This window comes from Miniopterus schreibersii, assembly GCF_964146895.1.
Source record: "Miniopterus schreibersii genome assembly, chromosome: 10".
NCBI lineage: Eukaryota > Metazoa > Chordata > Mammalia > Chiroptera > Miniopteridae > Miniopterus > Miniopterus schreibersii.
In genome coordinates, this window is record NC_138110.1 from 18,246,961 (window position 1) to 18,271,139 (window position 24,179).

At 41.4% G+C, this 24,179-nt stretch overlaps 1 protein-coding gene across 1 annotated transcript in view; it reads right to left on the reverse strand.

Moving 5' to 3' along the window:
- The window catches only part of DCC (DCC netrin 1 receptor), a 957,719-nt gene that overhangs the window by 269,338 nt on the left and 664,202 nt on the right, over positions 1-24,179 (reverse strand). The window contains exon 8 of the mRNA XM_081150263.1: positions 16,266-16,422. Coding sequence (XP_081006389.1) covers positions 16,266-16,422 — 157 coding nt within the window. The remainder of the gene's footprint in view (positions 1-16,265; positions 16,423-24,179) is intronic.

Sequence of the window (24,179 nt, forward strand, 5' to 3'; positions counted from 1 at the left end):
AGGTTGGCCTAGAAAAACCACACATATGGGGTGGAGCAAAAGTAGGGTTACAGTTGTTCCGATGGAAAATAACATAATAAGTAATAAATAATACAAGAATAAACTCAGGCTTTTCACATGCTCACAACTGTACCCTGCTTTCGCCCCACCCTGAGCAGTTTCCCCCGTGTTCTCTCCCTGCGGCCGTGGGCTAGCGGCAGGCAGGCGAGGTGGCCCTGGAAGCCACGTGCTAATGACGGAGGAGTCAACATTTGCAAGGATTCTGAGGAAGAGCTCTGAGAACTGTCTTCAGCCACCAAATCCTTTTTCTACTTTATAGAATCGGGAACTTTTGAGCCATCATTTGTTACAGCAGTTGGCATTATTTTATGCAGTACAGCTCATAAATTAAAATATGCACCCCGGGCCCTTACCAGGGACTGAAGGGAAGGAGGGATGGAAAGTCAGTCTTTGATGAGCACAACGTTTCGTTGGGGAAGATGAAAACGTTCTGGGGGCAGAGGGTGGTAACAGTTGCACAAAAGGGTGAATGAACTATAAACGTCATGTCACGTATATTTTACCAGAATGAAAAAAAAGAAGGCTCTGTATGCGTCTGGATGCCGCGCGAGGCCGAGGTGTTTCTTGAGGGGTGCTGGGTTAGGCTGCCGCAGGGATGGATTGGGACAGAGAGGGCGAGGGGTCTAGGTGGGACTGAGTAACAATCGAAAGTAGGTAAGGGTAGGAAGCATCAGATAATGCTTCTGCGTGCCACATATCACACTGCTCTCTTCTACCAGGCTAAGATAATTTAGGACAATATGTTGCTTTTTAAAAGAAAATCCTCACAATCAGATGGTATACGGCTTTCGGATGTGGCTTTTGCATCTTTTTTTTTTTTTAAGTTCAAGAAATTTTATATAGATTATCTCATATGGCCCTTTTACATGGTTAGGGTGGTGTGATTACCATTACTTCACAGATGCAAAAGAAGATTTAGAGAAATACCATTCCCCCCCCCCCCAAAGGACTTACAGCTAATGGGTATCAGAGAAGAGAAATGAAATCTGCAGCTTCGTCTTCTAAATCCAGCATTGACAACAGTGGTAAAAGGAGGGGCCTGTTTGCATCATGGGCATTTTGGGTAGAAAGCATGAGACCCTAAAGGGCGAGAAGACACACTGGACCTTCAGAAATCGCTGTGAGGATTAATCTGACTACGATTTATGGTGAGTCATTTCCTATCTTTTCTAGACCTTCAAGCAACAGAGTTGTCACTGGAGGTCAGATTTTCATACCAAACTTCTTGGGTATCTATAAGAAAAGACAGCTTTCATAACTGACTCTATTTTTATAACTACTAAATAATTTAGATGAAATAGCTGTGTTCCGGCACATGCTGGCAGAACCCTTTGAACAGGCATTCTTCAAAGGAAAAAAGAGGCAAGGAAATTTGGGTATGCACAAGCAAAAATGTCCAAAATCATATAATGAAAATATCACTCACATATAAAAAGGGGATACTGGACTTTATTACAATAAAGGGAGCTTTAGGTTCCCACAATCTCCATCAGCCTCCAAAAAGTATCCCAAATTAGCAATAGTCACGGGAAAAATTATATTCACTAATATGGACAATTGAAACTTACTCAGTGTTACATAAAGTGTGAACAAAGGGTCTTTAGAAAATACTTCTTTGGTAGCGATCTGTAAAAATACAATTTAAGCAAACACAAGGTGCTTCCTCTGCAAACATGGCTTTAGAGACAACTCTATGGGCCCTGCTCTAACCACATGCTATCACTGCCCTAGATCAGCCACTAGTTTCTTCAGTGTGGGCTCTTAATGGTTTTAACTAATGATTTCATGTTTTAATTTTTGTTGTTGTTAATCCCCACCTGAGGATACTTTTTCCATTGCTTTTTCAGAGAGAGTAGAAGGGAGGAAGGAAGGGGGGAGAGAGAGAAAGAGAGAAACATAGATGTGAGAGAGACACATGGACTGGTTGCCTCCCACACACACCCCAACCAGGGGCAGTGGGGAGTGAACCTGCAACAAGGTACATGCCCTTGACTGGAACTGAACCCAACCCTTGGGTGCCTGGGCAGGTGCTCTAACCACTTTGCCAACCGGCTGGGGCTCAAGTTTCAATTCTATATGTGGTTTTATTCTTCTTTCAGAAATCTGCTTAACATTGCAGCAAAATGCTATGTAGACTGTGGAGCAGATTCAGGATTCTTAAACTGGGGTTGTTTCAGTTTTTTCATGAACTTATCTGAGCCCCAGATTTCTTGAATGCTAATTGGTGCCATAAAGATGTTTATCTTCGAGAGTTCCTAAAGAATTAAAAGCAGTAGGCATGGTACCTGGTTATGGAGTCTTCCATATATGGTAGTTAGTGCCGTTATTTTATTATTACTACAAAATACCATTATGACCTCAGAAAAATGTAAGTGCTCTTGAATCTAAGAAGAGAACTTTTCCACAAAGTGTTCAGATGTAGGAATATGAGGAAAGAAATTAATAAGAAGTACAATCATTATTTTAAATGGAAAATAAACAGATTTAACTGAGTTATGGGCCTACCCCCCCTTTTTAAAAATTTTTCTGTGACATAAATTCTGCTTGCAGAGATGTTAAAAAAAAAGTGGTCATCATGAGAGGCATTGAACAGGTTCCAATAGTGAAAATAGTGATATTTTGAAAAGGTAGAAGTTTCGGTGACTGAGAAGGAGTTGGTTTTCCCTGAGTTCCACAACACAGTGGGATGGCCCTGTGCTATCTGATGTCCATGCTAGTGCCTGGGTTTGTGCCAGCTGCTCTGATGCATCCCCAGGTCATCAAACCACTAAGGTGATACAAATGCATTTTGGGAAAATGGCACTTCCTGCCCCATCTCCCTTCACAAATTTGTCCAGTTACAAACCCCAGAGATTCACAGGAGGCTTCTAATCACTGCTTTCTGGCTTTAATAGCTGAAAACAAAACATCACAGGTCATTTCCCGACAAGCAAGAAAAATCTGAGTTTGGAAGGGCAGTTCATTACTCTGTCTTTCTTTAATTCCACAACAGGGCAATGCCAGCCATCTAAAGTAGTTAAACTGTCCACAAGGTCCACATTTAAGCAGTGAGTCCTTAGGATTTTCTCTCTGCTCACTCCAGTCCATGCTTCTCTGTAAATGGGCAGATAAGCGCACTAGGTTCTGAAGAACAGAGAACAGTCGATGTTAAGAGTTTGCCAATGACTGTGTTGGGTGTCCTGCCTGTCACTGTAACTGTCACTGCTCTGACTGCTTCTGGCTAAGCAGCAGGAGCCGGGCCTGCTGCCTCTCGGCGAGGTTCTCTCCTCTGGCTCTGAAGACATGATGACCCTTCAGACCCACAGAGCTTAGAGTCCTGGTGTCCATGGCAGATACACTGTCAGACAAAGTGTCATCACGCCACTCCTTCCCCCCGGCTCTGAGTTAGCAGTGTGGAGTTCAGGCAAGTTCAAGATAAATTGACCGAAGGAAAGGGAGTGAGTCATCTGAGCTTTCTAGAGCCCATTCGCTTGAAATTCACTCATTGCAGATCCACAGAGTGTGAGCACACAAGCTCACTCGCTGCGGAGCCACACAGAGTGTGAGCACACAAGCTCACTTGCTGCGGATCCACACAGAGTGTGAGCACACAAGCTTGTCTCCTGCTGGCTGAGAAAGCTGTAGGCAGCTCCCCTCTGGGCCTTTACCCTGGGACTGAGGAGAGTTGATCCACAAGCACTTCTTTCTAGTGTTTAGTGCTTTGGGTTACATGGTTGAGGTTTCACGGAAAATAACTGCTGTGTTCTAAGCGCACACTTTGACCCGCTAACAGCATCACTGCTTCTCTCTGAGCTCAGCCTGTAAGTCCTGTTCCTGTGACGCCCGGAGGGGAACATGGTGGCGGGGAGCGGGAGCTTGCCTGCGTGGAAGTGAGAGCGAACTCCCGCTGGGCTACAGCTTCCCTCCCTGGAACCAGCCTCTGCTCTGGTTTGCAGTTACGACATATTGCATTATAGTTACAGCTTCTCCTAGTTCTTTGTCACTGGTTTTCCCAGTTCTTTCTATTTTCTATTGAAAGATATTCTCTTCTAACATATATACATAATCTGCCAACGCCACACCCCGCTCCTTGAGCTGGCTGTCATTCTACCATTAACACAATTTCAGCTCCGTAGCACAAGCCCTGACCAGGGCCAGGGACCGAGCCTGCAACCGAGGTACATGCCCTTGGCCGCAGTTGAACCCAGGACCCTTCAGTTTGAGGGCCGACGCTCTAACCACTGAGCCAAGCTTGCTAGGGCTACTCCTCTGTCTTTTGTTATTCTTTCATCGTTCTGTTTTGTCTCATTCCAATTAGCCTGGAGTTGTCTTCTGACTGACACCTCTTTCTTTGGTTTGGCAAAATCTTATATATTCCTCAAATCCAATCTCTCTCTCTCTCCCCCTCCCCCCTTCTACTCTCTCTGAAAAGCAATGGAAAAAATATCCTCATAGCTCTTGGCCGTAGGTTCCTATCATTATGGCCTCTGATCCGAGCAGCATTAAATGCTCCCTTTCGTGCTTTCACTGCTCTTGGTCTGTACACCTACTGGAGCGCACATCCCATTGTATTAACAGACGCGACTGTCTCTTCGACTCAATTGAGAATTATTTTGGAAGAGAAGCCATATTCCGTTCGTATTTTATTGACACCAGCATATATACCCACTGAACATAAAGAATGGTTCTGTTGCTGCTGTTCACAATTCCTTAAATGAATGCATATATAAGTGAGAAAATTCTAACAGAATAATTGCATAATATCTCCACATAGTGTGATCTCATAAATGCTCACAGAGCTGGATTCTGTCCGTATTCCAGCCCAGCTTAGTCCCCTGAGTGGCCCTTGGCACCATTGCACCGTCCTGTGTCTCATTTTTGTTATGTGAAAACTGAGAGAGTGGGATCTGCTCACAGAAACCTTTCTAATCTAATATTCTTTCTTGAGAGCAGACAATCACCTGTATGTGCTTGTTTTGTTTGTTTTGTTTTTTCGCTGAGTTCAGTACTTCCATGTTTACATTTCAGAAGTAAACAGAGATGAAAGATTAAGCATGGTACTGCTTCTTGGTGGATCATTTGTAACAACATGTCTCTACTATACATATTAATTAAACACATGCTGTCTTGTCTGAGTGTACCAGGGTATTAGCACTTAGCTACAGCTTTGAGGTGAGCAACAAATGCTGTCTTGATGTATCAAATGCCTAATTAGTTCCTTCAGGGGACAGAGTTACATTAACGTTCCTTTGTAAGGAAGGAACTACGCTATTTTTAATGGAAAGATTTTAAACATCTTCTTTTTATTCCCTTGGTTCTCATTTCTATTTCTTTAGTGAGAGAAAGGATGGTGCAATGATAAGATTTCAAACTGAAATATAGTGTTTACTAGAACAGGCGATGAATTTCCACCCTTTTCATCCATGGCACACATAAACTAATTACTAAAATTCTGCGGCAGGCCAAAACATGTATTTTTTGCAGGTCTGACAAAAAGTAGGTATAATTTTGATTCATTCACACTGGATGGCTATTGTTGTGTTGGCTGTTGTCATGTTTTTATTTGACAATCTAAGGGAAAAGGGGTCAGTGCCCTTGACTAAATTGTCAGGCACTGCATGTTTTAAAAATTCTTGTGGCACACCGGTTGAAAATCGCTGGAATAGGGAGTAGGGTTCAAAGTGACAGCAGCAACCAAAGTGACAACCACCCAAATGTCACATGCCTCATACTCCCAGCAGCGTAAGACTTTGAATCAGTGCTACCTTGAAGAGAAGGCAGGCTCAGAGGTGACTCACCACCATACAAAGCACAGGGGGAATGAAGATCATCTTCTTGGTCAAAGGTATTTCCACTACATTTCAGTTGGAAATTCTGTTTTTTTCTAAGCATGGTCTGAGAAACAGGCTTTGAAACATTTCGTTTTCATATAATCTCTGTTTCAGCATCTAGTAAACATCTAAGAGACTAGTCGCATAATAACTACTGCAACAACAAATAGAAAGCCTTTCCACGGAAAAACAGTTTTTGGTTACAATTATTTATTTTGTTCAGTTTCAGCCAATGCCCCCTTAATAAATCTGACTCAGCTCTGGGTCCTCTCCTAGTTCTGTTTCTTTTTTTTTTGGGGGGGGGAGAGGGGGTGATATTATCCTTCTATAGCTGCAGTTATCATCTATATGCTGAAGAATTCCTCATCTGTATACCTGGCCTAAACTTCTCTGAGCTCCAGTTCCTGATTTTCAAGGACCTGCCTGACCTTCTCACCTGAATGCTGTAAAGCTCTGTCAAACCAACAAGTCTGAAACAGAAGTTATGTTCTTTATTCACAAACCTGGGTCTTTTTCAGTATCCCTATCTCACTCAGCACATTGCTCCCACCACCTACCCATTTAAATAAGCCAGAGACTAGAACCTATGTTTGAAAACCTCCTTACTCTCATCATTAATGCCCGATCCATCATCTGGTCCTGTCAATTTTGCTCCCTAGATATCTCTAGAATCTGTCACACTTCCCCATCTCCACCGAAACACCCTTAACCCGACCCAGCATCCTCTCTAGCCTAGGCTTCTGCGAGGCCTGCTAAATGGTTTCCCAACATCTACCTGCTACTTCTGGTTGAACTTCCACTCTGCAGCCACCACCGTCTTTTCATTATGGCATAGACATCATGCACATGTTGCTTAACTTCTCTTACAGAACTTTAGAGCTCTTAACGTGGTGTGTAGTTACAGATTCATGAGTAGAATGACCCTCCCAACACTGTTAAACTGCTCCCAAAGAGACTGTTGGCTTCTCTACTATTTCAATCACCATACTAGACAAGTGAACAAAGCCGTTCATTTGTACATGGCATTTATAAACGGCGTACTTTTAAATATCTATTAAATCCACTTGAAGAATTAAATCACCATTCTCTCATTCAATGATCTAAGAACATTTTGGGGTAGAAAAGACAGGGTTTGACATATCACTGTGAAGCAGGGTGGGAGGAGGGCTGACCCTGCCTAAACTTAAGCCAGGGCCAGAATGCGGTGCTTTCAATTCTGAGTCTTGCTCTCTTTCCGTCACAACGCACTCCCTTCCAAGGATAACAATCTTCATCGGTTGCACGGTCTTCAACTCTGAAGAGCAGGGGAAGGCTATGTAAACACCATGTTGAAAATCTAATGCACAGCGAATTCTAGAATGCACCCTCCATGTCAGTCATGCAAAGCTGCCCTCTAACCCTGACAGCGAGCAGAGGTTTTCTGAGGCAGCATAAAGCATGTAATGTGTACAGCACTGCACACTGGAAGAGCCAGCCCAGCCACAAAGTCAGCGCGTGACCTTGAGCAAGTCAGGGGCTATCTCCAAGCCTTTCTGCTTCATTTGCAAAATGAAGATACCAGTCACTTATCTGCCTACCTCATAGGGTTATTGTGAGGATATTTTAGGAAATGCATTATACTTCGTATGGTACAGCGAGGAGATCGTTGGACTGGAAATCTTACTTTTAAATCCTGCTTTTAATATTTACTAGTTGTGTAGCTCTTTGGGCAGTATATTTTAGACTTTCTGAACACAGCAGGGCATGCTCATCTGTACCATGGAGATTATCATTCCTGCTTTATCTGAGGATCAAATGGGCTAACGTGTGTGAAGGTGATAAAGTCCTTTGCAATTATGAATTGGAGAATATCTGTATTCCACTGACCTGTATTTATGACCTATACAGTGATTTGCACAGGGCAATGGCTAACAAGAATTGAGTGATTTTGGTGCACCAGGCAATGGGCATGTGTTTTAGGCACTTTTCCTTAACTTCATTTAATACTCATCACAATCTTATGTGTCGGGTACTATTATGACCCCAAGTGAGGAAAGCAAAGCACCACTCATTGGCCCCTGGCCGCATAGCTGAGCCAGGATGGTAACCCATGCCATTCAATTCCATGGCCACATAGCCTTAACCTAGCAGCTGCACTGCGTCACACTCCATATGTAACTTTAGGTTACCAAAAGGAAAGTATATGTTCTATGCACACATTCAAAAGCTTGTTCCAGCCTAGCCAGAGTGGCTCAGCGGTTGAGCATCAACCTATGATCCAGGAGATCGAGGTTCGATTCCTGGTCAGGGCCCAGGCCCAGGTGGTGGGGTCGATCCCCAGGAGAGGGCATGCAGGAGGCAGCTGATCAACAGCTCTCTCATCACTGATGTTTCTCTCTTTCTCCCCCTTCCTCTCTCTGAAATCAAAAAAGACATGTTGTGTGTTTTTTTAAGAAAACCTTGCTCCCGTACTTTTTATATGACAAATAAATGATGCAAATCAACTTAGCCATTAAGTCAAGAAAATGATCAGAAATAAGCCTATAGAAGAAATCCATGTCATAATTCTAAAAATATCAAGAGAACTTGGCTCTTTTCCAGGTTAATCGGTTAGAAGGAAGCTTATGCAGCGAGGGAGAGCACCTGCTTTGGAGTCAAGTCTGCATTCAGTCCTGGTTCTACCACTTACTAGCTATATCACAGACGTTCAAACTTCTCTGTTAAGCCTCATCTGGATAATGTTTTGTTGTGAGGTTTAGATAATTTATGTAAGGTGCTCAGTCTTGTGTCTGGCACAGCAAGTGCTCAGTAAATGCCTGCCCTCATTGCTCATGCTCACTCTGTGGGCTTAGGCATGTGATTTAACCTCTCCTGAGCATCAGTCTCTAAGTGTTTAAATAGAAGGAAGTTGGACCCTGATTCAAAAGATCCTGTAGAAGTCTAACGATTTTTAGGTACTAAGAAGGGAGAAGGGTATCTCTGAAGCAATTGTGTCTTGTGAATTCTCGCTTTCAGGCTCTATAATTTATGTTGCTCTCTGATTTATGGAATAAAAGCACCCAAGGGGCTGAATAAAAAAGGTTTACCCTGGCATTTGCTTTACTGGCACCATTAACCAGTCAGACAGATTAATGATAATCCGAGCTAAAGTGATTTGCCTGACAAATTTGCTGCTAATCTGAGGCAAATGTTCAATCCACTACCTTTTAGAGAGCTACTGTGTTAAGGAGCTAAATAAACCTTTATGAACAAATGAGCATCACAGCTCAAATACATATGGCATTTACTCGCTCTAGCGGAGAGCTAGAAAGCACAACATGAACTGGGATATTGGAATCAAATCTCAAAATAAACTTTCTTTTTCTCAGCTAAAAACAGGTTTTATTGAACTGCAGTCAGCTTATTCACCTTCCTCAGTGAGGCTATTTGTTTTATTGGTTAAGGAAAATATCTTTTAAGAAAACCACATCTGTATTTTGGTGCCTTTATTGTTATCCGCTCCAGTCAGTGCATGTCTACAGAAGTCATTTTACTAGACACTTGAGTGTGGGATTATAAATGAGATCTAGTCTCAAGCACCAGGAAGGGAAGTATGCCTGCGCTCCAACAACCACAAACCCAACAAAAGGTAGCAAGTGCTACAGTGGCGGCGTAATCAAAATAAAAGGGGAGGCCAGAGGAGGAACTGAGGACAACAGACCTGCAGGACCCTGGAGAGTCCCACAAAGTGACTGACATTTCACTTAGGGCTTCAACTCAACCAGTGTTTTGTGAGCGTTGACTATGGGTTAGGTATTTATTCCTCTAAGTGAATAAATACCTGAGAACAGCTCAGGGAATAAAGGAGATAAAAAGATCCCATCCCTGCCAACATGAAGCTTATATTCTGGTGGTGAGAAAGGGGATGATGCGGGAAACAATGAGTAGAAGGTAATAGAGCTGTGGAGAAAAATACGAATAAAAAAAGGGCAAAGGGGGTGCTAGGGGAAGGACAGACCTCCAAGGAAAGGTGACTTTATGGCAAAGACATGGTGGAGGTTAGAGAGTGATCCCTGTGGATCTCTGAGGGGACGAGCATTCTAGATAGACTGGAAAGCAAGGAAGTGGGAAGGTCCTGAAGAAGGGGAATTTTTTGTATATTTAGGAAACATAAGGAAGTGAGAGGGACTGAAGAGGGCAGAGGAAACAGGGAGATAGTAAGAACAGAAAGTGATGAAGCTAAAAGAAGACAGGGGGCCAGATCAGGAAGAGTTTCTGTGCTGTATCTGACTAAGATAGAGGGAGAGTCATTGGAAGGGTCTGAGGAGGAGGAATGACATCATCTAACATACGTTTAAAAAGTTTACTCCAGCTGCTATGCTGAGAGTAGACTTGGGAGGCTATTGGCATAGTTCAGATGAGGCTTGATAAGGGCGAAAGAAGTTGTGGGATTCAGTATACATTTTTATCTTCATTCACTTATTCAATTTTAATTTTTTATCATGGAAAACTTTAAGCAATACAAAATTAAGCAATAATATGATGAACTAGTTTATTCCCATCGCCCAGATCAAAATACAAAGCCATAACCAGTCTTTTAGTATTATTTGGTAGCAAACATCAGGTATCATATTATTTCATGGATTCAGGATATATTTCAACAGTACTGCCAGGACTTGATGATGTATTTGGTATAGGGTGTAAGAATAAGAGGGATTAAGGATTACTCCAAGGATTCTGGACTGGTTTATAAAATTACGTAGATCACCCTGGCCTGTGTGGCTCAGTGGATTGAGCGTTGTCCCATGCACCAAGAGTTCACCAGTTCAGTTCCTGGTCAGGGCACATGCCAGGGTTATAGGCTTGATTCCCAGCAGGGGGTATGCAGGAGCAGCTGATTGATGTTCTTTCTCATCAATATTTCTATCTCTCTCTCCCTCTCCCTTTCTCTCTCTCTCAAAACAATAAAAAGATATTTTAAAAAAATACATAGATTTCACTGAGGTGGAGGCACCTCTGGAATGATAAAGTATTTGAAGAGGGGTTTGGGTTGGAGGGAAACAGGTATTTGATTTTATTTATCATTATTAGATGCTCATGGGAAATCAAAGTTGAAAAACCAAGTAGGAATTTGTATACATGATTCAGGTAAAATGTCAGGACCAGAGATACAGATTTGGAAGACATCAGCATGTAGACAAAAGCAGTCCTAAACTGGATGAAAGCGATCTCCAGAGCTTGTTTCCTAGAGCAATCCCATATTCAGAGGTGAGGGAGATTGGGAACAAAAAGTAAAAGAGCCTAAAAATGAGTGGCCAGAGGGATCGAAGTAGAACAGGAGAGTCTGTATAATAGAATATGTTCCATGAATGGGGAAGTAATCAATTGTGACAAAATTTGCTAACTACTAAAGTAATGTGAGAACCAGAAATTGACTATTGGGGTTAGCAACACAAAGGTCACTGGAAAACCTTGATAAGAGGAGTTATAGTGACATACTAGGGACAGAATCACAACTGAAATATGAGTTAAGGAACTGGAGTGAAAATTTGTTGAGATGGAAAATACAACTGCATGCTTGTATGCTGATGGATATGATCCACCAGAGTAGGAAAAGTTGTTGATGAGGTGAAAGAATAGCTAGCTGACATTTTGTTCTTTGTAAGGAAAGAAGGGATTTAGTGCCTGAGTGAAGGTTTGGCCTTCAGTAAGAACCTGAGCCGTTCTTTTATAGAAGTTTGAAAGACGACCAATGCTCAAATACACACTTGGGTTGATATATTTCCCAGGAAACTAGAAGCATGGTCAACTAAGAGTGAAGGAAAGAGGGAAGGTCTTGGGGACCTGAGGAGAGAGGAAAGGGCATGAACTATCATTAGGAGCATGTGTGAGACAGGCTGACCAATACATGTAATACAATCTCCCACAGCATTCAGGGGCAACTTCAGATGAGTTATTACAAATTTAAAGACCAGTCAGCACAGTTATCTATTTTCTTCCAGTTATATTCCTCTACACGGGTGCAAGTAAAGACGAAGTACAAAATTACATTTACTTGAGTTGGTTTTTGCCAAGAAATTAATATGAAATGAGAGACTAGTAAGCAAAATATTGGTGGATGTTTAAAAGGATTGGCCACGGGAGTTTCAGCTGTTTAATAAGTGAAGAAAAACATGAAGGATGACAAACAAGGAAAATGCTGCAGAATCAATGAGTTGTAGGTCCCTGTGGAATCAAAGATTTGTTGTAACCAGAGTCCTAAATAGAAGGTAGGAAAATAAGAGTCTAGAACAGTGACCATGGGGAGGCTGCCAGGACTGGTGTTGGTGAGGGCCACAGCATGACCTGGGGCTGACAAGCCAGTAGGGTAAGGAGGGCTGATTCTTGGGGTTGAGTGGTAAGAAAGATTTCAACACATAAGGACAGAATGGTATCATAAGCAGGAAAGAGTGAACACTTATGAAAATAAATGGTTCATACAAAAAGCTATTACTATGACCACCCTTTGAGCATTATTTTCAGCCCTTTCCCCATATTGTCTCTGAGTACACACTATTCTGAACCCTGAGCCCCTCCATTCTGTCTATGTGCAGGGACTGCCCTAGATGCTTTACTTGAATTTTTTTCAATTAATTATCGTAGCAATTCTGAGAGCTAGAATTTATCTTCCCTTTGTCAATGATAGCAGCCAAACGTTATTCTTGTTTTTCACATAATTAAACACAAAAGTCACACATTAGATAAATAGTAGTTCCGTTTCCATATCCAGCCATTTGGACTTAAGTGGAATATTTTAACCACTACGGGCTTTAGGAACCACATTCTATAGGTTGATTGGAGATATACTTCTATTCAACAGAGTTTGGAAGTTACAAACATGTCTCTATATAAAAAATTTATGTTTAAATTTAAGAACATTTGCATCTTTAGCAGTGGAGTGAGTGATCCAAACTATGTTTCAGAAAGATAACTAGAGACAGGGAGGAGAATGGGTGAAAAGGTGAAGAGCTATTATCAGAGATCAGGTGAGTAGTGAGGAAGGAATAGGATAAAGGCGGCATGGCTCAGCTGTGGCCAAGGCAGGCCCAACGGGACTTGATAGCTAACAGCAATGCTGAGGGGCAGGGAGGAGAAAAACATGACCTGTGTTTTTTGTTGTTGTTGTTTTGTTTTGTTTCATCAACAGAATGGAAGGAACTAACATAAACAAAACAAATAAAAGGAGGAAAAATATATTTAAGGAGGAGACAGTGAGGAGTATGATTTTTGGCACGTTGAATTTAAGGTGCCTCCAGGAAACCCTTGTATATAGGTGAAGACAACTGGACAAGAATTATTACCTCCAGTTTTCACAACTGTGCACACTGAGATCCAAAGAGCTTATGAGACTTATCAAAAGGTCATAGAGTTAAATAGTTGCAGAGATAAGACTAAACCCAATGCCTGCTTCTTCGTGGAAATGAATGATCTTACGGAACATAGGCTATCTGTGTATGTGTATTTCTTTCCTTTCATGTCCAAGTCAGGTCAAATTATAAAAGAAATAGAAACATGAAAAAAGATTCACTTTAACTGTTGCTGTGAACTAGAAAGGAACGCATTTCGAGGCACTGCAGGAGAGAAGTAGTACTATTCTATCTGATTATCACACGGTAGCATTTTGAATGAAATACCACTCTGACTGCCCAACCGATGATTGTCCCTTTCAAATCCCGAGGGGTTCCTAAAGATCACTATGGGCTTAAAGCACTCACAGATGCAAAAGACTAGAAGCCTCACACTCGAATCCCAGCTTCTCCCCACATGCTCTCTATTAGCACGTTCTTAGGAACTGCCACTTAGTCCATTTTCTCCAGAAGAATGAAAGATGGTCCATGGCCAGGGGTGAGCTCAATCCTGCGAGCAACTGGGGCCTAGTGGGCACCTGCCATTTCTCACTGCCTCTGACTCCCTTTCTTTCTCCCTCACCCTCTCTACTTCCCCCATGGCGCCTCCCCCAAATTATTCCATATGTGTAGATGCATAAAACAGGTTACATTTCCTTTGGCTATCCTACTTTATAAAAGTGAAACAGTCCTTATTCAAGGGTGAAAGAAGAAGCTGCCACATCCCAGGAAACCCTGCCTATTAGTGGTGTTCACCTTAAGCTGGTTATATACAGCAGGGGGTTTAGTACGGAGGAACAGATGTGGAGCTTAGAACTCGACCCAGTCAACAGACAGACACTTTATAAAGACCTTATAAAAGCCCTCATCTACTGAAGAACATAATGATGCCACTCTCCCTGAGAGGCGCATGGAGAACATTGCAAATAAGTGCTCTTCTCTACAGAACACAGGGATTTGGCAACACGGTGTTTCTCTGAAGCAAATTGAGCTTTCGCACGCTGATCTCTTTGCGCACCTTTAATTGGCATTATAGAAACCCCAAAGGTCCAGAGGAGGAGAGAATCTAACAGAATGCCTAAGGAATAGAATAGAAAGGCCCATTAATAGGGCATCATCTTTTTGATTCTTTCTAAGTGAGATGTTTACAGAGTGGCTTTGCTTTAATCTTAAATAAAATTTTCCAAACACTGAACATGCTTATATTAAAATGTACATGTTCAAATGTTGATAATTAATGATCTATAATAATGATACAGGGACATTTGACAAATAATACAAAATTCCATTTCAAACATTACGGCAAACTGGATATTATGTAAAAAAAAAAATCTCTGCTTTTACAGCACACGTAAAATGTTGGATAAATTATTAAAAATCTCTTTTGTTAGAAAGCAACAGGAGAAAAGAATAGGAAATAAAGCTTGCAGACAAAGTAGGGTAAAAGATCTGATGAGAGCATCTTGTACAGTCAATATCCTGCAAGAGCCAACCTCAGTAGATGAACTAGAAAATGAATTATGCTCACAAGAGAACTGGTGAAACAATATACATGCCAGTCTCAGCCTTAGCTTAGTGGGAACAGGAGAGAAAAATCTTCCTGAGAATTCTTTACCAGAAGTCTGCCTTTACTCATGTGAGGTGATGTATAAAAATGGCAGAAAAACAAATGTTATCATATCTAATGGACTTTCTGATAACCACAAATATCAGTACAAGACCTGTATGGGCCAAATTATCCTTAACAAAACTTTTGTTTAATGTGGTCTCATTTTGGTAAGACAAATCCTCCCAGGAGAGTGTACTTTAAACTTTGGCCTCAAAAATTGCCTCGGATAGCCCAGCCGGGCGTGGCTCAGCGGTTGACCATTGACCTAGGATCCCGGTGATCGGGGTTCGATTCCCGGTCAGGGCACATGCCCGGGTTGTGGGCTTGATCCCCAGTCAGGGGCGTGCAGGAGGCAGCCGATCAATGACTCTCTCATCATTGATGTTTCTGTCTCTCTCTCCCTCTCCTTTCCTCTCTCTGAAATCAATAAAGATATTTTTAAAAAAATTGCCTTGGATAAACTTCTAAGGACTGGAGTTAACAATCCAGAATCACCTTGACGTGGGAGGAAAGAAGCCACTATGAGGGAGAGTCAGCAGGAACAAGCCACAGAACCAGACTCACAAAGATGACAGGTATTAGAATAACCAAATATGCAATACATAGTAAGTCAGTTCAATAAATTTGAAGAAAGAAGAAGAGATATTACACAGTTTATTCTTATAAAAGAGACTGGCATTTGTCCAATCTCTAACCTTAGCTTATAAGTAAGACTTCAAAGTCTTAAAATCATGGAAGATTTTAAGGGGGTGATGTTGAGACGAAAAAACATAATAGATTGTAGTCCTGAAACCAGACACATGCACCTCACTTTTGCCTAGTCAATAATAATGTATATTAACAACTTGCATTAACTACTAGATGCTCTTGTATGACCTTTATAAATGCAACCTACCTAGTTTAATCACAACAAAAACCTTGCAAGGTTAGTATAATTATTTTCTCTGTATTACAAAGTAAAGTGAGGCTCAGAGAATTTATGATCACAAGGCCGGATCTCAAGAAACTGTCTTAAGGTCTTGTGATGTCAGTGCCAGAGTTTAGATTGCAACCTAGCTAGAGTGGGTCTTTCAGACCCTGTCCCATCAATCATAAATATACAGCTTAATTCTGTTCTCTGTTTATCACTTTGAAAAGAAAAAAACACACACACAAAAATAAAACACACACCCTGATATCATATATTCACATGCTTGTCTCTTTTCAAGGAATTTTTCTATAAATTATTTAAGATTCTATAAACAATCCTGCTTTAAAACACAGACACACAGACACACATACAGGCAAAGAAGACATAAAGTCTCCATTTAGTATTGAGTGAAGGACACAGAGTAGATCCACAGGGTCTCCAGGGTCCCTGCCCAAGATCTCCTGCCAGCAGTATGCTACAGTGTACATCTAAAGAGATGGAAGATTAGGCTCAGTTTTACTGGTGGCACCTACCTGTTGTCACCTTCTCTGGAGAAAAAGACTGCAAAGGTTTGAATGTTCCCCTTTGCTTCTGCGGGTGGGCGCCAGCTGAGACGGATGAACCGGCTGGAAACCAAGACAGGGACCACGTCTCTGGGAGCAGAAGGGAGCACACTGGAGCTCGGGATAGCTAAGGAGAAAGGAGAGGAGACTGTCAGAGGTGGTGGTGCCACAGGTGGGCAAAGGGCAGGGAAGCAAAGCAGACCCACCAGCAAACATAGAATGGTACATTCACACAGATGCTAAAGAAATAAAGAAAAACAAGGGAAAGCAAAGAAACAGTAAATGGAATCAAAGGTGTAATAGGATTCCTTTGAGTTTATAAAAGGGTGGCTAATGAATAGCATAGACGATTCTACTCATATTTTTCCAGTTTCTATTACTCATGAGGTCAATGACAATAAGAATAAATGTCCTATTGAAGCACGAAACAGGGAAACATAACCATGGACTTACAAGTATTGATAAATGCCTCAGGTAAACCAAGTAGTTGCTAACAAACCTCATTCCACTCAGAGCCTGCTAATACTGTTTTCACTACAATTTGAGGGAGCTTTCTTATGTATTTTCAAAGACCACAGAAAATTTAAAGCAGCAAATAAAAATTGATGGAAACTAACAAAAAGTAGAAACAGTTCTCATGGATTACCTGCTAGTAATGGAAACGACAGAAAAAAACTCTAGGATGCACAGAGATATGCAACTGCACCGTGCTTGTGGAGCATGGCTATATATAGCAAGATTTACCAATTGGTATTCATGGGCATAACTCAATCACCCACCACTGGAAAACTGTTTTTTCAAACTTTTGGGGAATTTCTAACCTGTAATAGAAGTTTTCGATTAAATGTGTGTGTGTGTGTGTGTGTGTGTGTGTGAACTCATAGTTCACCTTTGCTGCATAGCTGTTTTCTTATGTGTTCGAGTCCCCAGGTCTAGGGAACATGAGTTTCATCTTGACAGGTGATTTCTGGCCCCAAATCACAAGAACCCATTTGCCTACATTTAATCTTCAAACTGGCTTTTGTAAGCCATTCTCCTTCCCCTCCCCCCCCAGTTCTTATAAAAGGCAGTTTCCTTTCTTGCATTCACTCTCTCTCAACGGGCTGGCTGCTGGGAACTAAACGCCTGTTAGCTAGAAAATGCATTTGGGGGGGAGGGGGCTATCTCATTTCCCAGGGGTTCCAGAAACATTATCAATTTACAGTACATACCAGTTAAAAGAAAGGGGTTTTAAAGAACTGAAGAAAGCTTTCAAAGTTATTCCTGGCTCTTTAGATTCTTAGCGGACTTCATAGATAGAATTTCCCCCTTGCTTTCTTGATCGGCACAGCATTTAAAATAAATGGAAGATTGGTAAGAAGTTAGTCAATCTTTTGTGGCAGAGTGGTGAGGGGAGGGTGAAAGATTGATGCCTGAATATGTAGCATTCTTCTCCAAAATATGGGTGATATGAAGCCTCTTGACAAAAGCCTTTACTTGCATACACACGTAAAGCTCAAACCAGCACACTGAAGTGAATTCATCCCCTCCTCCTTTCACTGCCTAACAAAAAGTAGAAACAGTTCTCACGGACTACCTGCTAGTAATGGAAACGACAGGAAAAAACTCTGGGACACACAGAGATATGCAACTGCACCGTGCTTGTGGAGCATGGCTATATATAGCAAGATTTACCAATTGGTATTCATGGGCATAACTCAATCACCCACCACTGGAAAACTGTTTTTTCAAACTTTTGGGGCATGTCTACACTGTCCTCTCAACTGTACAGCCCAGTAAGCCCAATTGTATCCCCTATTCCTGACTCTCTCCCACTCACCCCTTCTAGGACTCCCCCTCCCGGACATGCTGTAAATCAGCTCACTGTACCCCCACTGTGACACTTACATGCTCACCAGCATCCTCTCTCACCAGAACTGTCACACTCTCTCCCAGCTCCCCTGCTTTCCCTGCCACTCACCTCCCTCACGTGTCTTTCTCGGTGCAGCATCCAGAATAAGCTTGTAAAAGACACACCGGGTCATATCACTCTACTGTTTTTCCTCCAGGTCTACCCTTTACCTCGGAAACTCCAGACTTCTCCATCTGCCTGCTGACCTGGCTCCTGTTACCACTTTTCTTGGTTTGGCTTCCTCCACAAAGAGGGCTTTACAAAAGGATTTGAGTATAAATGCTCTATTTGGAAGGGGACCCCAGGAAACACCTGTGGGGAGTGGCAGAGACAGCAGGGAGGGAAGGCTGGAGAGAGTGAGCTATCTGCCAGTCATCACTGTGGGAAACTGAAGGGAACCCCACTGGGGCCTCTGAGAGTCAGGGTACCACAAGCCTCTGAGTGATCCAACCCTGAGGAAAGCAGGCTGCGGTATTGATCTACCGTCGTCCTCTATTAATTGAGGGTGATTCCAAGAGCGCGAACCCTCCTGCAAAATAGCCTAGTGTGTTCCAACTGCCACAAAAATACCATCTTTAGGCAGAGGCATGCAGGTGTCCGCAGTAAGCCGCCTTGCCTTCATTGGCTCTACTCATTCAGCAAATATTCCTAGACCATCTAGCCCATGTCAGCCTTTCCTCTAGGCCCAGGGACAGCGTTGAGCAGCAGATGAGGCCACTGTCCTCTGCACCTTCCATGGAGGCTCCTGACTCTTCAGCAAGCTCCGTGGGTGCTGAGCCAGGTAAAGTTCCCTAGGGCCTTGGCACAGGCACCTCCCACTCTACACTTTTTGTGTAGCCCATCTCATCCCTTAACTACCACTTTCTTTTTGACTTAGGTGCTTTCCTTTGGCAAGATCGACCCAAAATATGTATCTAACAGATACTAGTTCATATCTATAATATAGAAAGAATGTCTAAAAATCAATAAAATAATGAACATTCTTATTTTAAAATAGGCTTCAACCTGACAAATAAAGGGGCGTTAAAATAAAATCTAAAAATGTCTATCTGAATAAAGTCTATTAAAAAATCTGTCCCAGTAGCAAGACTTTAGAGAATGTTAGTACCTAGTGTTGGCCTCGGAGTTACACTCCCTTATGCTCTCAGCTGAAGCCTGTGAGGGTAGTCTTTTCAGAAGTTAATCTGGCAAAATTCTTTAAAATGAAAAGTATTCATACCATTTGACCAAACATTCTCATGTCTGTAAGTTTCTAAGGTAAATACCCCATTTATCAATGCATCAATGTGAAATCAGCGTATTTTCTCAAAATGTAATGCCTATACATTTTATCAGTTTAAAGAAAAGGGAATTATTACAGACTTTTTTACAAAAGATTTTTTAAACACAAAAAGTGATCAATGATGGCTTTGAAAAATCTCTGAAGAGTTTTCAAGAAGTTAGAAAATAAATTTTTAAAAAATCAGGAGAGACATTTTGAAATCCTTTTTGCCCTTATAGATGGTATCATGTCAAAAGTGAGTTGGGTTTTCCACCCATTCAGGGGCTGCCAAGAAGAGAGCAATGGGAGTCCTCACACAGATGCTCTTCTCTCCAGGCTTCCAGGGGTGTCTTCTCACAAGCTGGTCTACACTCAGATGGCACAGATAAAACTCAGAATAGAATTAATCATGGACTCTTTACTTCAGTTTAAACAGTCATTAAATGAAAAGGAAGGGGCACATTTTTAACAAAGGAATGGCTTCTTACTTTATGCAGGGAAATTAATTTTGTTCTCACTAATCCCCCATGCTTTCTCTCAACAGTAAGTTGTCTTCACAGACAGTCTCACTCAATAAGGAACCAATCAGGACTTCTTTTCTTTGGTCTTGGAGGCCTAATCTCCAGTCTGGTCCTAATCTTTCTGGCCCATTACTGTTGCCATGGTTACAGCTTCTGTTGTCATGGAGAAGAAGAGGTAAATTTGCCACACTAACAGTCTTTTTTTTTTTTTTTTTTAAAGAACCTCTTTAAACAGAAAAATTTCTCATAGCAAAATCCAGGAATAGGAGGTGATTTCTGAAGATAATATAAATGCAAAGAATAGATAGGTTTGAAACCAAAAACTAATAACATTTTTAGGATGCCATTGCAATAGCCTTGGTAACAATTACATTATTGGATTAATTTTTCTATAAAGCCACATTCCATCTAGATATCAGAGAATTTTGTTCCGTCAGATTTTTACTGTGGAGTTTTATGGACATTCATTTTTTTCTCTGTGCTTATTAATAGTGCCCAACCTCCACTCCTATGAGGTATATGAAAGATGATAAAATATATTCATGGAATCACAAAAATAGTTAATTTGCAATAAACATCAACCAACCAATAGGCTTTTTTCCCTGTCACTCTCCATGTTGTTCATCAAAATATTATCAATGTAGCCACCAGGTCAACTAGATGCTATGTTCAGTGCATCTCCTTATTATCTTGAAGATTTAATGAAAATAAAATATAAATAGATAACATCAGTTTTATAGGAACATTTAATTGTCCTAGGAGCACCTATTTATTTGCCTTTGGCATTTTTTTTCTTGTTGGTGCTCCCTTGACACCAAACTCTACCTTTCAATGGTCTAATGGAGAAGTAGATACAATTTAAATTTTGGTTAAAGTTTTTATTGTTAAAAAGTCATTTTACAACCTTACCCAAAAGAAGCTTGGCTGTATATGGTTGAAAAATAACAAACAGTAACATTTTCATAAAGCTTCACATTATTTTCAAAATTCAAAGAAACCTGGCCTTTGAGCTAGTGTGTTAAGAACCTTAGTAAAATGAAAAAAAAATTTAAATTTTGAATTAAAAAAATGATTTGAAACTGTATTTCATTTTCAATGAATATGGGATAGATATTAATAAACAGACTTTTTTTATAAAATACTTTTTAAACACAAAAGGTGATCAATGATAAACTCTACAATATCTCATTGATTCTTAATCTTCACATAAAATAATTTATTGGATTAATATCTAAAATGAATAACCAATATTTATCGAATGTCTGTAAAGCTCCTACCTTTATGCTTGAAGAATTAACTATTTTAAAATCATGTATTTTGCCCTGAGAAGATAGGAAACTAAATTGCTAGACAATTGCAAAGTTTGAGACAGTCTCTTACTTACGAGTTCCATTCTAAATTTTTGGTAGGGTGGTTGTTTAGAAATCAGAAGCCACTTTCTCACTAAACCATTTCTATCCTGTTCTCAGAAAACCGTTTAATTTATCATATTATAAACTATCATAGCACTCACACTATGAAATTGGATCAAACTTGTATGAATTTTCTCTGGTAAAATCAATTTACGCATCCAATCATGAATCATTCGGTACTCATGGAAGAATTACTATGTGTGAGGCACTGTGGGAGGACGTGTTTTAATCCATTTCCCAAGACTGGGGAGGAAGCCAGCTCTTGTAGTTCTCCCTGCCTCTGATTCACCCTCAAGGACCTATGTCTTCTCACCTCCAACAATGCTCCTGCCTTCCAGCTCTACTTTCTCAGTTGTCTGGAGCAGGGTAGCCTGAGTGAAATCCAGTTGAAGGTCTCTGGAGGTGGACAGTTAGGCCTGAGGAGCTTCCAAAGGCTTTTGCTGCAGACCTGGTTCCTTGCTAGCTCTCAGCTCTCCACACTGAACTTGTTCGGTTCCATGAAGGCCTCATGCTTTCACCTCTGCCACTTGCATGAGCTGCAGCCTGAGCTGGAATACCTCCCTCCAACCGTGTTGCTCCCGGACCTTCAGATTTCAGTTTAGCTGTCACTCACTGATCCCCACCCTAACTTAGGTGCCTCTACTCAGGGCTTTCACGGGGCCAGGATAGGAGTCCCCTCAGGATACTTATTACCCTGCACTGTAACAGTCTAGTCACTTTTGGGTGCCCTACACCAAATTATATGCGCTGTAAGGGGAGGAACCAAGTCTAAACTGTTTACCACTTTAATCCCCAAACCTAGCACAGTGTTTTTAGTTACACCCTAGACATCCACTACATTCTTGCAGCGCTAGCAAAATGAAAGCCTTTGCAAATTTGCAAAATTATAATGATTAGACTTTGACTAGAAAAACCCCTGTCAGAACCCTCTAAAATGGGTATTTGAGAACACGTATGGGGAGGGGCCTGAGCTATTATTGTAAGCTGGTTATGCTAATAATTATTAACTCTGCTAATAAATTACATGTAGGTTTCAAAACTAAACTCAGAGGAAGGCTCTAAGGGAATGTAGGTATGGGGTATGAATATTTCATTTTGGATCAAATGGAGAGGGGAAAATGTTCTGGAAATGCAACTATGCACTGAACGATATAGAAGCTGTGTTTAGATAGGAATAATTCCTGAGAGAAATAATGCTTTCATTAAGAAAATGTTAAGAAAGAAAGCCTGAAACACTGGTGTGGGCTGACCTGGGCATCCAGGAGGAAAACCTGGGGTCCATTATCAGAAGTCAGATTCTTATCCCAGGATCATACATCAAAGAGAATTGCCAGGCCAAGGTTGTATGCTAAGAAGGGTTACCTATGGCCATGCACAGTGACAAATTCTGGACAATATTATCATATCAGCAGAAGTAACTGTATCTCTCGGTCTACGAAGTCCTTTCAAAAGACAAAATGAGAAGAAAAATATTGGGTAAACTGGTCAACCAACATCTGTGTGAATGAATGCTTTTATATTCACATCTGCCACTGTATGCATATGAAAGCATAAATTGTATGTGTTAGTGACTTCTTTATTTTCTCTTTTTCATTTACTTAGGGAAGTACCTCTTAAAGGGCTTATCCAGGATGGAACAAGGATCACAGACATCTTGGGGAGGCAGCTAGCCCCTCATTTATGTAAAAAGATGGATTTGACTAGAAAACTGCAATTAAGTAGAGAGGATGATGGATCCCTTCTCTGACACTCTGTGACGATGTGACTTGGAAAGTTATTTAGCTTCTCTGAGCCTCGCTTTCCACATTAAAAATTGATCCACAATATTTAACATGCAGGGTTAAGTGATGATGAGAAATGGATTTTAAGGGCTCCCCACAATAACTAACATATGATTTGTATTCAATAAATGGCTGTTATTATTTGTCTATCTTTAGATCCGAGAGCAGGAAGCCTGTCTTTGCTGGGCCAGTGTCATGATGCCTGGCTGGAAATCCAGAAACCCTACAGGAAAGGCTTTGGGACAAATTTGAGCTAAATCTGATAGGTGAATTAGGGTGGGGACAAAGGTGCTTTCTTTATTCAAGGACTGGACTTGGCCACCTCAATGTCTCTCCCTACTTCCTTTGTCAGGTTCAGAGAAAATGTCACCCTTTGTTTGCCCTTTCTTGTCATCCCACATGTCTGCGCCTGCAAGAATATACTTCATTTCAGGTCCCTTTTCTTTCCCTGTATTTTCTTCCCAATCATTGTACCCTTTCCATCTGTCACTATTCCAAGGCTTTGTAAGGCCACCTTTAATCACCTCTCCCATCACTGTCTCTTCCCGGCATCTTTCGCCAACTGCAGGACGACTAGGCTTCTACTCAATCCCCAGGCCCCTTTGTTTCCATGCTTTCCCTTGAGTGCGTGTCTTTGAATTCCTAGTCATTGTTTATCTGTTCTCCATGCCCAGGGACCCCAAACGTGCCATTTCAATCATTCCCCTGTCACCAGAGCTTCCTCTAGGGAGAAAGACTGACAAGCTGTGACATCTCCCCTCCCATCCCTCATGTGCCTTTATCATCGTTCACCTCATCTGCCATATGGCGCTTTGTCCCGGGCTGCCATGCCACCCTGTCCTGCGACTGTGAGGAACATCTGAAGAACACACGCATTACTGATTCAGATCAGTGCGGCAGGCTTTCTGGAGCAGTGCTTTTTTGTGCAATTTTCTTTGGTAATAAGACACTACAAAGTAAAATTGCTGACAAGCTGTGTTGTTAAGGAAAATAATTGAATCAGTGCTAAAAAATCTTA